At 38.9% G+C, this 16,927-nt stretch overlaps 1 protein-coding gene across 9 annotated transcripts in view; it reads right to left on the reverse strand.

Moving 5' to 3' along the window:
• The window catches only part of LIMCH1 (LIM and calponin homology domains 1), a 311,990-nt gene that overhangs the window by 153,262 nt on the left and 141,801 nt on the right, over positions 1 to 16,927 (reverse strand). For all 9 annotated transcript variants that reach the window (XM_070397570.1, XM_070397534.1, XM_070397544.1 and 6 more), the window contains exon 3: positions 12,576 to 12,645. In XM_070397570.1, coding sequence (XP_070253671.1) covers positions 12,576 to 12,645 — 70 coding nt within the window. The remainder of the gene's footprint in view (positions 1 to 12,575; positions 12,646 to 16,927) is intronic.

Here is a 16,927-nt window from a genome sequence, read left to right on the forward strand (position 1 = left end):
CAATACTACTGGGAAATCTGGGTCTGGAATAGGCCCCCAGTAGGACCCGAGGGACAAGAGTTCAAGCCCCACCTCTGGAACAAAGTTGCTGCATGACCCCAGGCAAGTGACTGCCTTCTGGAGCTCAAGTTTCCTCGTTTGTAAAACGATGAATCTCTAAATAGCTTCTAGTTCTGAAATTCTAAAGCCATCATAATAATCATGAACAAATAAATAATGAGAGTAGCTACAATTGGTGGGAAACATACTATGTACTGTCCACCATATTAGGCATTTTACATATAGTATCTCATTTAATCCACCCTACTGAGATGAGGTTTATCCTGTTTTATAGATGAGGATACTGGTGAACTACCTCCATGAATCCTCATGAAAATAAAGGATCGTCATACCAAATTCAGTGTTCTGAATTAAAGTGGAGGCATTTCCTCTTTGTGCCTGAAATTGAGATGACATCTGAGAATGAAATCTCAGCACGGTGGGGTGATTGATGTGTTTACAATCCTCCGCCAGTTTAATTCTGAGGTCCTAGTATTTATGGTTATGACCGTTCATGCTACTGCAAAACCCATTTCCCACCTGTTGTTTTTTTTATTAAACCTCCCTAAAGGACATGAAATATTTCTTTGTGCAGATTCTAAAAATGGGGATCCTGAAATATGTGTGCAGAAACCTCGTGGCCGGATTTACCGTTTGGAATTTCCAAAAACTATAAAACACAGTGTTTACAACCAATTCATCATTTATAAAAGTTCATTAGATTGATATGCCTCAGGACGCACTGGCATCCTGCCATTTATTGATACCAATACATCAACTGGTAGGCTGACATTTAATATTTATTAATAACCTCTGTTTCTTCGCCTAGTTTATAGTTCCCTTGCATTATGGCTCTATTTTGTCTTTATCTTTAATCATTCTATTTTTAAGTAATTTCTTTAATTTCAGAATAGTTTTTAGATTTACAGAAAATTGCAGATAGTGCAGGGAGTTCTAGTATAACTCCCACCCTGCATTTTACATTACTGTGGTACATTTATCACAATGAATGAACAAGCACTGGTATGCCACTATTGACTAAATTCCGTGTTTCATTGGGATTTCATTCATTTTTCCCTAGTGCACTTTTTCTGTTCCAAGATCCCTTCCAGGATATGGCATTATATGGATTTCCCTTGTTTCTCAGACTTTCCTTGGTTTCGATGGTTTTTGGGAGCACTGCTCAGGTATTTTGTATCACAATTTAGATTTTTCTGATTATTTTCCTCCTGGTTAGACCAGCATTCTGGGCTTTGGGGAGGAAGACCACTAAGGTGAAGTACTATTCTCATAACATTATATCAATGATCCTTTAACACACACACACACACACACACACACACACACACACACACGTGAAAATTATTTACGTAAAATCAAAACTTTAAACTGGATAAATTTAAATTTTATAAAAGATAAATTAAATGCCAAACAATTTACTCAGGAAATACAGTATTTTATATTGTGGAGAGAATGAGAGAGCAAAACTAATATTTGCACCTATTGAGATGAGGGGAGACTTAAATTCTAGCAGGAAGCCAGTTAATTACTGGAGAGCAGGAGAGGTGTTTAGCAAGTGCTTTTGAAATGCTTGCCAAGACAAATATCCTAGAGCAACCATCTCAGATTATGGCACATTTTAAGGGAAGTGCTGCTTCATCCTGGTCTTACCCATTCATAAAATGCTTTCTGGTATTAGAGGAAAATTGTTCCCATTGCCAAACAAGAGAATCCTTACAACCTTGGGCTTGGAGCACATGCTAAAAATCAGTTCCACAGACACATCTTCTTTAGGTGACCATGAAAAAGAAAGACGTAAGACTTAGAGTGAAATATGTATTTCCTGCTATTATGTATATTTTTCCTCACAGTTCCTAATTGAAGGGCTGTTCCCAAGGGAAAAAAGCAAGGAACTGATGTAATGTCACAAACTCTGCTGAATGTTGTTCAATGAAAGATAAGGGAGAACAAGTCATTTCTTTCTTCAAAGAATGTTTCCCTTTCCCTGAGACAGGAAGGAACAAAAGCTAGAAAAAAAAAGGTTTTACAGCACTGCTATATATAACCTCCCACCTCTGCAGAGACGCAAAATAATTATGGAAACAAGCTTGGAAAAATAATTTGTGGTCCATGAAGAGGATATTAGCCTTCAGCTAGCAGGTCTAGGCATTCATAACACATGTGAATAAGAGTTTAAGTGCTTGGCTGGCTTACCCACTGAATTGTGTCTCCCCCACCCCTGCTCCCCACAACTAATATGTTGAAGTCAGAACCCCCAGTGACTCAGAAATGTGACTGTATTGAAGAAAGGATCTTTAAAGAGGTCATTTTGTTAAATGGGGTCATTAGAGTGGGCCCTAATCCAATATGATTGGTGTCCTTCTAAGAAGAGGAGATTACCACACAGACACACACACAGAGGGCAGACACAGGAGGAGATGGCCATCGGCAAGCCAAGGAGAGAGGCCGCAGAAGAAAGCAACCTTGCCCACACCTTGATGTCAGACGTCTAGCCTCTGGAATGGGAAGAAAATAAATTTCTGTTGCTTAAACCACCCAATCCTTAAAACTTTCTCATGGCAGCCCTAGCAAACTAATGCACTTCCCTAGTACTGACAGGGAAGTATCAGGAATATAAAGAAAGGCTAGAGGATATGAGACTAGTTGAATATTATATCTCAATGAATTTTCATTATATAAAGATCTAAGTCCTTATCTGTCATGATTTTCATGTTTAAGTGCAACTGCCAATGACTCCTCCTGTGGTCTCAAGCTCCTTTGTCACCCTTCCATTCCCATCACCCACCACGCCATCTCTGCCAAGGTAGATCGAACACTCCAAAGATAACCTCTTTAAATTAGGAGGTGGAGCTTCAAAGACTGTGGTTATAGAAAAAGAAATAATGTGTCCTCGTTTTTACTTAAGAATAGGATTTAACTTCAAAATAATCCACGCATTAACTTACTCCAATTTTTATAACATTTTCCCTGAGTTCCAAACCAACATTTCCATTGTCTGCCAGACATCTGTACATGAATATCTCTTAAATATATCCAAAAGAGAATTCATCTTTTCTCTTGGAATCCATTTCTCATCCCCTGCTCCCATGATTCCTATTAATGGCATCACTATCCTCCAAGTTGTTCAAGTCTAAAATGTAGGTGTCATCTTCCTAAGATGATCATATTTCATTAATTTTACAATGCACACTTTTTTTTACCTCTGAAATCAAAATGCATCTTTCCATTGCTGATGTCATAACTTAATTGACAGCTTTATTTTTCATTAGTTATACTTCAAAAAATGGTGTCTTCTAATTGATGGCATATTATATTCAGTGAAAAAGATAGAGTCATAAATCCTGTCTCCTCATCTCTATTTCCACAGCTTGTACCAAGGTTTAAGTGTTCATCATCTCTGATTTGGACTATTTGCCTGCTAATTGACGTTTGCTGGTCCCTTCCCACAATCTGCTTTCCATATGGCCACCAGAGTTATCTGAAACACAAGATTGCTTTGTTTTCAGTGGCTCTTACTGCAGACAAAATGAATCCAAATGCCCCCAGACGGCATTTCTGGTCTCAACCTTCAATTCCTGCTCCACTTTCCAGAGCATTGATTTATCTCAGGGACTCTGGGGCTCCTGCTGCATCCATATGCAAATAATAGTCACTCCAAGACTGGACCCAGGTTCTGGTGGCTCAGAGCCATTCCAATTCCATCCCTTGAGGCTAGAATATCCTTCCCCCAACTCCAATGGTTATCACCACTTCTGCCAAGGTTTTAATCTCATAGAAATCTCTTCCTTGCATATTATATTTCATTAACATTTCACAGTCTGACATTATTTGACCTTATTTGTACATCTATCTCCTAGAAGTGATTCCAGAAAGGCAGGAATTGTGTCTTGAGTCATAAGTAGATTGTCACTTGGAAAGCAAGAGAGGACAGATGGTCTCTTTTTGGTGCATATGTGCAGAAGACAATGGGAAACAGAGATTTGTTTCAGGCAAGAGAGATGGTCCAAGGAAAATGGTGCTATCTTAAAAGTCCTATGACTATAAGGGACACATTTTCAGGACAATAAGAAATCTATGCCCCGATTTCTCCATAGATTAACATAACCATTTCATTCACTGTGGTAGGCAGCTTCTGCATAGCTCTCAGGGATCCCTTCCTCCTGTTCAGGTCTGTGTGTAATCTTTACCCCTTGAGTGTGGGCTGGGCCTAGTGATTTGCTTTTAGTTAACAGAATAGGCAGAAGTGATGAAATCAGCTTATAAAGGACTGTGACTTCCACCATTTTTGTTCTCTCTCTTTCTCTCTCTCTCTCTTTCTCTGGTTCTGGTTTGCTCACTCCGATGAAGCAAGCTGCACACCACGAGCTGATGTATGTGAACAGGCCCACATGGCAAGGACCTGAAGGTGACTTTGGCCAACATCCTGCAAGGAACTGAATCCTGCCACTACCCACATGAGTGAACTCAAAATCAGATCCTTTCCAAATCAAGTCTTGAAATGACACTGGCCAGTACTTTGATTTGCAACCTTGTGAGAGACTCTGAGACAGGGACCCGGTTAAGTCATGCCCAGATTCTCAACCCACAGGAACTATGAGATCATAAGTGTTGTTTTAAGCCACTCGGTTTTGGGGTAATTTGTTATACAGCAATCACTGACTAAATAAGAAAATCAGAAGGCTGCTAATAAACACAGGAGGTATGGGAAGGACGAAAATCTCTAATTGAGTCTTCCCAAGTACTCAAAATGCTGTACCAGGTGAATAATTTACTGGTCTGACACAAGCATCTCAGTGAATATCCTAAGCCAGACTGCTAGAGTGGGCATCGGATGCCCCTTTACCCTGCCCAACTCTCCGGAGAATGGCTCTCACCAACTGACACACTTTTACCTTTGTATTCATTATGTGGCCAAGATATAATGACCATAATGGTTTCAGTCCTAAATGAACTACAATCCTGGTTCCTAGGAGTGATACATGCATAAGCAAATCCCAATCCTGCCCCTTATTTTTGGAAAGCTGTGTCCTGAGAGACAGTAAAGGCATAGCAAAAACTACATCACAGGGCAACTGGAAAGATAGGAAGGATAATCTAGTACTGTACCTGGCACATAGTAGGAATTTAATATATCATGGTCATCATTATGGCAAGTTAGTGGTGGCAACACCTCTGCCTCCCTCCTGGCCTCAAACAATAACTTTAACCAGAAGAGAAATGGAGGCAGAGAACAGAACTTGGGACCCGCTTCTTCTGAGAGAGCCTGTAAGGTAAACTGTTGAAGGAAAGGTAAATGCCCTAGAAATTTTAAAGGAAGTTGTAGAATATTAACCTAAAGCATAAGACAGTGAGTGATAAGGATGTGCTCCAATCTCCTGTTAGGATTTGCATGAAACCACTTCTCAGCAGGTAGACTCCCCAAACACCGGGACCCAAATGTACTGCGTTGTCTTTCCCTAGAAGGATAAAGTTTGCGTAGAGGCTTTTCACTCCCGCTACTCAGTTTTCAACAGCTTCCTATGTTTACCTTGTATCCAAACAATCTATTTTATCTTTTCATAATGTGGAAATCTCTGCCTTTTCATCATTTCCCCTCCTCTGAGCTCCCTCAAACAAGGAGGCATCAGCTGTGCTGGGATCAGTCTCATAAAATAAAGCAGATGGCTTTCGAAAGCTTCCTCAAAGTCTGCAGAGTTTATAACAACTTACTTTTTTTTTTTAAATCCATTTCAGGAAGCCCGTCTCTAAAACGATTTGAAATCTTATCTTTTGATTAAAGAAAAATATATCCCTTTTCTAAAGAAGTTCTTGAGTGGGTTAGAGTGACTAAGTACTAGGATAATTCTACCAGATACATTCCTGCTCTATCCTGCTGAACCTCAGCATCCGTCAGGAGAGGGGAGGCCTTCACAGAGCTTGCAAAGACATTTGGAAGGTATTGGCCAAAAGGAAGAAAAAAAGCAATGGACTAAAAAGTGAGTCTGTCTCCCCTTCTTTCTCACACATGTTCTATTGTCAACTAGGAGCACTTGGGAGCAACACAAGCAAGGACAAGGGTGGCTGGGGCTTTGGAGCCATCTCAGCTTTTACGATTTCTGCAATCTTGGGCAAATGGTTTCTGTTTACGGACCCACATGTCCTCATCTGTAAAATGAATACATGTAAGATGCCATTCTAGTTGTAAAATTCATGGATTCACATGCAAGATCAAGCAAAAATGAATGAGAGCTCTAGGAAGGTTCAGCCCCCATGACAGAATCCCCAAATATCATCTATTTCCAAGTAAATTTTACACGTGTGCACACACAAACACACTCGCGCACACATGTACAGAAAGTGGCTGTTACAATTAAAATCTGGGCAAAAGAAAGCTTAATTTCAAAATTCCTATTGTAAGGAAGGATTTAAGACATTTGTGTTTCTTGCACAAAGTCTAACGTTTCTGGAATGAAACAGAATGTAGCCTGATCTCTGATGACCATTAAATAGAGTTTCAGGATGTGGCTGATGGTGCAATACTAAGGAACTGGCAGACTAAAGGGCAGCGTTCTTTAGAGTCTTTGGTATGCCAAAACCTAAATTTGAGGTCTTTCTCTCTGGCAAAAGCTAAGAGTATCACTAACACCTAAAGAAGAATGTGAGCATCTGCAGGCAGTCACCGCGCGGCTTCAGATGTCAGCAATCGTTACAGAAGAAACACAGACCCACATCCAGGGTCTTTGCATTCTTGCCAGGAAATGATTTTCAACTACTTTGTTTTAACACCTTCACCCCTGAATTCTTTGTAACCACAGCTCAACTCAGGGGCTAAAATACACCTATTCATGCCTTTGTAAAACCTACACGTGTTTATAATTTGGGATTTCTATGTGAAAACACACTTTTCTATTTATCTTCAAGTCTGGCAGCTGGGGCATCTTAATGGCTTCTTCTCAACACCAGCTCATTAGGACACACAGGCATGGGTTCTGGGCATAGAAAACCCTCTGGTGACGCTCCTTAGATGGCCATGGCCCCTGCTACTGAGGACCCTTGATCAATAGATGATCAGTGGCCTGTCAAACCCCTGACAAAGTAGAAACCAACCTGGGAGTGTGCAGATGCTCATAAAACTCTGTCTGCACTTCCCTGACAGTCACAAATACAGGAGGAGAAAATGTCATGTGAAGAACATACTCCCATAAAAGGCCACATCTCTCCGATCCTAAGATGGTCTCTGCTACCTTCAAATGTACTATTTATTTGAGGTTCCCCCCACCCATCACAAATATAAGAGCAGTAATGTCTTTTACCACCTTTTAAAAAATGTATGGATTGATTTTAGAGAGAGAAAGGAAGAGAAAGAGAAAAAAAACATCGATTTGTTGTCCCACTTATTTATGCATTCATTGGTTGCTTCTTGTATGAACCCTGTCCAGGGGTTGAACCTACAACCTTGGTGTATCTGGGCAACTCTCTAACCCATGGAGCTACCCAGCCAGGGCTTAGAGAATTAAGGTCTTTTAATTCCCAACTTTTTATATTATACACTTTCAAGCCTACCAAAAAGTTGCAAGATTAGTACCAGGGCAACTGTATACCTTTTATTCAGATCCGACATTTTACTACATTCCCCTCCTCTCACCCTCCCTTCCTTTCTCTCATTTTTCTTCTCTCTCTGTCCATGTGCATGTGTATATAAAATTATACAGTATATGCAGACTTCTTTTTGCTGAACAATTTGAAGATTAGTTGGACATATTGTGACACTTTAGCTCTAAATTCTCCAGCTTGTGTTCCTCCCAACATCAAGAGTATTCCCCTGAATACACAACTATTTCTAACAAGATAGTTATCACATGAAGGAAATCCAACACTGAGTGAATACTATTATTTAATATTCAATCCACACTCAAATTTCCCCCAACTGTCTCAATAATGTCTATTATAGTTGTTCTTTCTCAATCAAGGCTCACATATGGCACTTGGTTGTCCTATCTCCTTATCTCCTTAGTCATCATTCATTTGACACAGTTTTCCAGATTACTGACAGTGTTAAAGAGCGCAGGCCAGATGTTTTATGATATGCCCCTCAATTTAGACCTGTCTGATTGTTTCCTGAGAATTGGATTTAGGTGTAATATTTTCACAGACATTCTATCAAGGTGATGCTGTGACCTCTTAGTGCACCTTACATCATTTGTACCCGTTAAGGGTACTGACAAGTTTGATCAAGGTAAATTTACTGCTTAAAGCTATGATGTCTTAACATAAACACTAAACCATTCACACACCTTTATTTCAAACTGTTAAAATAGTTATTTAAAATCTTACTCCTTGATAGCATATGAAACACAGCCATCTTTTTTCTCTCTAATACATTAAGTCATTTTCTCCTAAACCCATAAAGGCTATCTCCATTCTATAATAAAAGATCATATGGACCTGAAACACTAAAGACTTCACTAAGAAGGTGGTTTTGCATTGGGTTTTGATAAATAAATAAGATTTTGTCAAGAAGAACAGAGGGACAGTATTATATTCATGAGAACTATCATCATACATGACAGTGAATAATGTTTGAGTAGCTGTGAGTTGACTATAATAAACCAGGTAAAAAAAATGAGAAAGGATTTCTCTAGGCTTTGTCTAATAGCCAAGGAAATGTGACCAGCAGACAGACTGGAGAAAGCTGCCCAAATCTCTGATAGCTGAACTAGGGCAACTGCATGTCTATGGAGCCTTCACTGATATAGGGAAATGGGGGACAGGAGTGGTCATTTAAGTTTAATTTGAATATATTAAGTTTGAGATGCTGGTAGGTCATTCAGATGGTGCTCTCCTATACGCAGAACAAGACATCTAGAATTCAGAGAAAACTTAGTGAGAAATAATGATTTGGATCAATGCTATGAAGAATTGAAGTTATGAACACAGAACATGAGTGTAGAAAGGGAACAGACAACGGCTTGAAGAGAGAACGCTAGAAGAACATTAACAGAATGGGATATGGGAGGAGAAGGGTGGAACGTCTTGCCAGAACCCCAACTAGTACATTGGTTTTTGGAAATGTTGATCTGAAGGTAATTGGAAGAGAGGAAAAGAGTTTGACCAGATTTGTAGATTCAGGATATTAGTAAGTGGGCAGTAATTAACTATACTTAGGTAAGGATTCTTTAGACTCATTATGTGTGTTTTTGTTAACAACAATGATACCACTGTAATTAACCCAGTTATGAGTAACTGGAAAGGAGCAAAGGGAAGGCCAAATATTATGGGCATGCCATTTATGCAGCTTTGGCAGGAAGCCACAATTTAACACTCCCCAGGAAGCCACTGGTCTATTCCACACAGATCACTGGGGAAAGGGACTAGACAATAGACGCATGCCCAGAAAAGTCTGGGCGACATAGGGAAGGAACGTCATTGGCCAGAGTAAGAGTGGCCTCTGCAAGTGCGGTAAGATTTGGGATACTTAATCTCTTAAACAAAGGAGTTCATTCTCTTGCGCTCTTGCTCACTTTTGCTCTTGCTTACTCATGTCTGACTCCTGGCTTGTGGGGCTCTCACACTCCTGCACTTTCTCACATAGCCCACAGCCATGTGGCCCTCACACACAACAGAATAATGGATTACAACTAGCCTAATGCTAAACCGGACCCAATTACACCATGGAAAGGAAACTTTGGATGCTGACTTTGCTTTTAGTTCTGCTGAATCCTCAGCTACACCTCTTCCAAGACTGGATTGAGGGAAATGGGAAATGCTTATTCCAGTGGTACCCCAAGAGCCCCACTCCCACTAACAATGGAGAAAGACCATCCAAGCATTTCTCCAATAACAGCACCTGTAACTTTCATTTCTAAAAAAACCTATGTCTTTTATAGTATCCTTTATAATAAACTGGAAAACAAGTAAATGTTTCACTGTGAGCCACTTTGGCAAATTAATCAAATCCAAGGAGTGGGTCACAGGAACTCTGAGTTATAGTTAGCTGCTCAGAAGCACAGGTGACAACCTAGACTTGTAATTGGCATTTGAAGTGGGGGTAGTCTGTGGGTCTGAGCCCTTAACTGGTACGATCTGATACTACCTCCAAAAGCAAAATATTTTCGGTTGCACACATCAAACAAGCCAGTACAACCGGCTGCTAAAATATTTGATAGAAATGGTGCGCCTGAGCATAAGGCGCGTAAGGGAAAAGAATGCAACATGATTATAGTAATCAGTCATTAGCAAATGTTGTAGTTTGTTATTATTAATTATGTACAACAGGATATTGTAAAAATTAAGTTATAAAATTTTTATTAAAACATGTCTTCCATACCGTTATATTGGTAGGGCCGCAAAAATATTAGTTGCAGGCAGTGAGTTTGACAGGCTTGCTCTAATCCTCTGTTTGGTTTCCCTGGCAACCAGCCCCCAGCCTTGGGGGATGGTGGGTTTTCTAAGTCACCACGTTAACATAAACTCAGGTGTGGTTGAATGGGGCTTGCTATGAATAAAAAGACACACCTTCAATCTTTATGAAACTGAAGCCAAAAAAAAAAAAACAACAAATATCAGAAAATGCTCCCATTGCTCTTATTGCTTAGGAAATCCAAGGGTTTAAGAGCTCTGTACCAGAAGTGGACAAAGATAAACTATATATTTCTTGTTATAAATCATGACATCACAATACCAAATTGGTAAAGAAAATACAAGTGATGAAAGATGAAAGTGAGTAGGGATGCGTTAGTTGGAAAAGGGCAAGGAAACGGAAAAATGATGGAAGGAAACTGGAAAGGAAATTCAAATGAAGAAAAGGAGAAATATAAGTCAAGGATATAAATGGAGGAAAGCAACTCAGGTCCCCTTTTTATCTTTAATCAAATTGCCTGCTTGCTCCCAAGTAGAGGCAATTTGCAAAAACAACATTTGATCTATAATAAGAAATGATATGAAGGTCAATGCACATGTCCCATACCCTCAGTTTTACTAAAATTATGTATGATTCATATTTTAAATTAAGGGTTCAAAACCCTTTTCTCTTTAGCTTCTGGTCTCAGAGTGGCTTGCTTCTGTTCACATGGATTTTACCAGGGCCCTTTTCTTGACTTCATCCTGCAAGTTGTGATCCTATAACATTAACTCCCAGAGCTCCAAGGTCAGGAGATGCCACAGGTCTGAGGCCAAACATAAACTTGTGAGTATCATTAATACTATGGCCTTAATGTTTGAAAGAGATGGAGTTAATAAAAATGTTAAAATTACATATTAAATATGCAATATATGATATCCATATACAGATTGATTATTCATAAAATTTTCAAATTCACCCCTTCTAAATCTATCTAACTATCTACCTGTTAACTTACTTGGTTACATGATTCTGATGAACAAAATTGGCAGGATTTTTAATGACTAATCATTAACTTACTACCAACCAGTACAGGAAATAAAATGCATTCACAGAAATAGCAATTCTTACAATTTTAAAAAAATCCATTCCATTCAACTTTCTAAAACCATGTCCTTATTACCATGACCCTCCCAATTCTCAAACACAATAAAAAAAACACACATATTTTTAATTAGTCATCATGATGTGGCTATAAAACTTTTAAACAACAATCAGCAAGGTCTATGTAGGAACCTGCCTAAATTCTTGACATTTTTCTAATTGTTTTCTGCAAAACCACATGTATAGGAGGCAGTCACAATGGAAATAGTCATTTACCAGGGCACATACATTCTCAGCTTTTTGTGCACATATGTGTCTGTGTTTGAGCCTTTACATGTGCCAAGTTCCTTCCACAACTAAGATGTGTTTGTCTTCTTGATCTTCCATCTTTATCCCTCTTTTACACAAAAGGCAACATCAATTAAATAATTGGAATTAGTTGCCAAGAAATATGAAGCATGTCTAAGCAGGGAGAAAAAAAAATCCTGCTTCTGACCATATGTGAACACAGGAGCTTTAGATGTGTTCAGCAGGGCAAGGGCCTTGCTTAAACAGTCCTCTAGGTGATATTAGGGTCATCTTAGTGTTCACTAAGATAGAAGACTTACTGTCCACTATCTCTGGAAGACCTGGTCCACAAATGTGGTATTTAAGCACAAGTATATTTTTAAGATTGAAAACAGCAATTTATCATGAAAGTGCTGCTTGTTAATCATGAAATTCTCTTTCTCTCTACCTCTGCTCCCCTCCGTTCCAGGGGAATGCAGTGAAAAACTGAAATGAGAAACCATAATTGCAATCACATTCCTGCCCTGAGGTCAACCTAATTATCCACCTCTCAAACGAAAACAAATTTACCTCTTTAAAAATAAAGGTCCTTATCTCTCATGGGAAAAATACAAAGATTAAGATGACATTTAGGCATAACTGCAATCTTTCATTCTTAAGTGACCTCTTAGTTTAATGGCTTCAATGCATTCTTATTCAAGTGGAATATATATTGCAGGAGAGAACTGTAATAAATGGCACTGTCATGACCCTTAGGTTAGAGCAAAGGGATATTGGAAAATAAATCTTAATTCTGGATACTCACCAGTCCTGCAATGGGGGTAGGCAATCTATTGATCTTTTTAACAAGTCCTGGCTTTATAGCATTCAGCAACCTGTCATGAAAAAGGCAGAATGTCAAATGAGACATAAAGCAAGATGGATCACACACATCACCTTTATCCGGGGCTACAGCTAAACTGCTGAATAGGAAAAGCAGGAATTCAAAGCATGTGGTAAATCTCAATAATCTATGAGCCTTAGTACATACAAGTGAAGAGCTTTGCCAACATCAAGTTTGTCAATGGCAGGTGAAGTTCTGGAACTTGGAAATGTTGGGAGAAAAGAAAGGATGGAGGCTGGGAGATGCTTCAAGAGAAAAGACAAACATGGGAGCTGGATGGAGGTTGGGAGGGAGTAGTCTAGGACTGGAGCCAGGTATTACTACATAGACAAGACTTGTTCCCAAGTCTCCTGGTTACGGCAGGGTTCTCTCCAGGGATGCGCTAAGTTCAGAGACCAACATCTATCTTCCCAAATAATTTGCCAAGACTAATTTTACCTCCAGGTACTCTTGCTCTTTGAGGAAGTCGCTTGTTAAATGTAGCTGAGTTTCCCTTAAGAAAGGGAAGAATACGTTTAACAAGAGGTTAACCAATCATGTTCTGAAGATTTTGAACAAGACTAACCACAGTTCCCTAGGTACAAAAATATGAGAGCAAAACATTTTCGGGGTAAACGTTGAAATCAGGTAAAAATGGTAATACAACGTGGGGAATACAAGAGAAAAATAACTACAACTACTTGTCTCCAGAAATTATCAACTCAGAGTAAAAAAGAAAAAAAAAGAAGGGCAACTTGTAAAACTAAGGGTTGGCATCAGGGTGACGTGGTGGAATGTAGCATTGGCAAACCAGGTTATTTATAAAGGGATACTGAAGGTTAGGGGTTGTAGAATGGAAGCATTTATTCCCACATTCAGGCATTGAGGAGAGGTAATCAGGCAACTTATCTCAGGATACAGTGCAAAAAGAAACTTAGGGCAGGAATTTATTATAATTGAGGGGTCAGCAAGCTCTAACCCATGGGCCAAATTTGGCCCAATGCCTGATTTTGTAAAAATGTTTTACTGGAAAACAGCCATGCCCATTCACTTATGTGTTGTCTACTGATGCTTTTGTGCAGAGCTGAGTAGTTATAAGAGAGAACATATGGTCCACAAAGTATATGATTTTTATTATTTGGCCCTTTACATAAAAAGTTTGCCAATCTCTATTATACAGGCATATCTCGGAGATATTGCGGATTCAGTTCCAGACTACAGCAATAAAATGAGTGTTTGCAATAAAGTGAGTCAAAATCTTTTAGCTGGTGGAGGGTCTTGCCTTCAATTTGTCAAAAAATCAACATCTGTGAAGCACAGTAAAATGAAGTGCAATAAAAGGAGGCATGCCTATAATTCATGCAAGCCAAGATTCTAGTCAATTATGAAGAACCTATGCTTGATAGATTTCTACAAATCAGTAACAAAAGATATTTTGAAATAGTGTAATGATTAGTCTTCAACGCAACCTATATTTGACTTTGACACCACTATGCATTAATATTTTAAGAAATGTGCCTACAGTAGTTATGACAAGTAGGATATTCTGTTTTTTCACCGAGGATTTTGCCTGTTCTTAGTAACTTCCACTGCAATTCCAAGGAGCCACCACCAATAGGTAGCATCCAGAGTGGACTTGTCCCTTTTTGCTCACCGAGAGCCAAGATGGAGCTCTTTGCATGAGCTCACTTCGTTTTAACCATGAATTTAATCTTTTTTAAAAAATTACTTCTTTATAACTTATTTTGAAATTATTATAACTTATTTATAACTTAAGTTAGAAGGCAACTTGTTCACTCTTCTCATTTTACAGTTTAGCAAATGGCGGTCTGATGGTGGTGAATGAGTAACTTCGCAGCGTTGATGAGGGTGCAGCCAGGCCTCGTGCCCAAGCTTCCTGATCAGCACGCTCTCTAACCCAAGGTCAACATCCCACATATTGTGGCTTAAATAAACACATGGATATATGTCTCCAAAGCAGGTTTTAATTGTATATCATCATAAAGATACATGATTTTTCTCATTAGTTTTTAACATTGTCATTTTAAACTGGATTTTAAAATAGTATTTGTGCACAGTGCTGGTAATTTAAAAGGAATTAAAAGGATACTCGGTAAAATGCTGAGTCCCACAAGGCCCCAGAAGTTAACCTTAAAAACTTTCCAAAGAAAGTATATAAAGACACATATAACTTTCTTTAAAAGCAGATATGTAGCATGTAACATGCACTGTCCTACACCTTGTCTTTCTCCTTAACGATATGTCTTGGAGGTTAAACAATTTGCCTTGGAGAGTTGACTTATCAGTACCCGGGGACCTCTGTCCTTTCTAACTGTTCTGGACCACAGACTGAGGGGCTCCGCAGCAGGGTGAGAGCATTGGCTCTGGAGTCCAACCGACCAAATCGCAAATGCTGCTGGTCATCTATTAAGGGCTGTTGCTTCAGAAAAGCCCATTAACTTCAGTTTCCTCAGCTGCAAATACAATATAATGGTACCAATTGCTTGAGTATCACTGAGACTTAAATGTGACAAAATATGTGAGAAGCTAGCATAAGCCTGGTTCATTTGTGTGCATTTATTTTAATTCAATCCACAGCATTTGACATCAACCACTTTCCCTAATATTTTAGATTTTTCTAATGAAATAAAATACCATTGCCACCAGATATTCCCAAGCATTTTTTTTTGCTAATTAACCAAAGTAGAAAAAATAACAAACAGCCTACCAAAAAATCATAAGTTAAAAATTGCCTTTTAAAAAGGCACTCTTGCCCTAGCCCAGTGGTTGGCAAACTCATTAGTCAACAGAGCCAAATATCAACAGTACAACGATTGAAATTTCTTTTGAGAGCCAAATTTTTTAAACTTAAACTATATAGGTAGGTACATTGTTATTAACTTAATTAGGGTACTCCTAAGGCTTAGGAAGAGCCACACTCAAGGGGCCAAAGAGCCGCATGTGGCTCGTGAGCCACAGTTTGTCGACTACTGTGTTTGGCTCACTGAATAGAGCATCGGCCTGGGGACTGAAGGGTCCCAGGTTCGATTCTGGTCAAGGGCATGTACCTTGGTTGTGGGCACATCCCCAGTGGGGACTGTGCAGGAGGCAACTGATCGATGTTTCTCTCTCATGGATGTTTCTAACTCTCTATCCCTCTCCCTTCCTCTCTGTAAAATATCAATAAAATATATTTTAAAAAATTTAAAAAGGCACTCTTGTCACCAATGTCTAAGACTTGTATTAAAAAGTTTATTATGATGGCTCCACCAAGTCCTCTTTTATACATGTTTTTATTTTAAGCAACATGAAATACTTCATTATATACACTCTTTGTAGAATTATATTTATATGGCATAAATCTTTCCTGTAACATGAAACTGTAAAAAGCAAAAACAAAAACCTAATTTTGACGCTAGACGTTAATTAAAAGAGCAACAAAAATCTATGCTCACTGTCAAATTTTTAACCACAAATTAAAAAATAAACAGCCAAAGTGCTCTTAAATATTTGAAATACTTTCCAGATCAAGGCAGGTGATTTTTTCCATATAAACATTGCCCCAGTTTCATACACAATTGACAGTACACAACGATAAAAGATAACATTGAATTCACATTGCAGAAATGCCAAGCACCTGCTTACCTTGTATTTTGCGTTAAACTGGAGGCTTTTTTTGGTATATATTAGGAGTCAAATGAGAAGTTCAACAATACAGCTATGAGGAAGAGTCAAGGCCGCTCACTTGCAATTTTATTAAAAACCACTCTTAAAAAAACCAAACACCACTCTTACTTCCCTGTGCTAATTAAAATATAAATATTTTCTTTTTTTTCTTTTTTTAATATATTTTATTGATTTTTTACAGAGAGGAAGGGAGAGAGATAGAGAGTTAGGAACATCGATGAGAGAGAAACATCGATCAGCTGCCTCCTGCACATCTCCCACTGGGGATGTGCCCGCAACTCAGGTACATGCCCCTGACCGGAATCGAACCTGGGACCCTTCAGTCCGCAGGCCGACGCTCTATCCACTGAGCCAAACCGGTTTTGGCAAAATATAAATATTTTCAATAAATACTTACTAATGACATGCTTTAAAGCAATGATAATAATGATATTTTCTAGTCATGAACTTACTGAGATGCATTGTCTCCTGTCCTTTCCTATAGAGACAGGTCATGTATTCATTCTACCATTTTTTGTAGAAGAAAAGACTAAGCCCCAAACAGATGTGAAGACTTCCCTGGAGACACGCATAGTTAGTTTGTAGCACACTGAGACAGTCTTCATATC

Source organism: Myotis yumanensis, unplaced genomic scaffold, assembly GCF_028538775.1.
Source record: "Myotis yumanensis isolate MYYU_CA2020_CCGP unplaced genomic scaffold, mMyoYum1.0.hap1 SCAF_1, whole genome shotgun sequence".
Taxonomy (NCBI): domain Eukaryota; kingdom Metazoa; phylum Chordata; class Mammalia; order Chiroptera; family Vespertilionidae; genus Myotis; species Myotis yumanensis.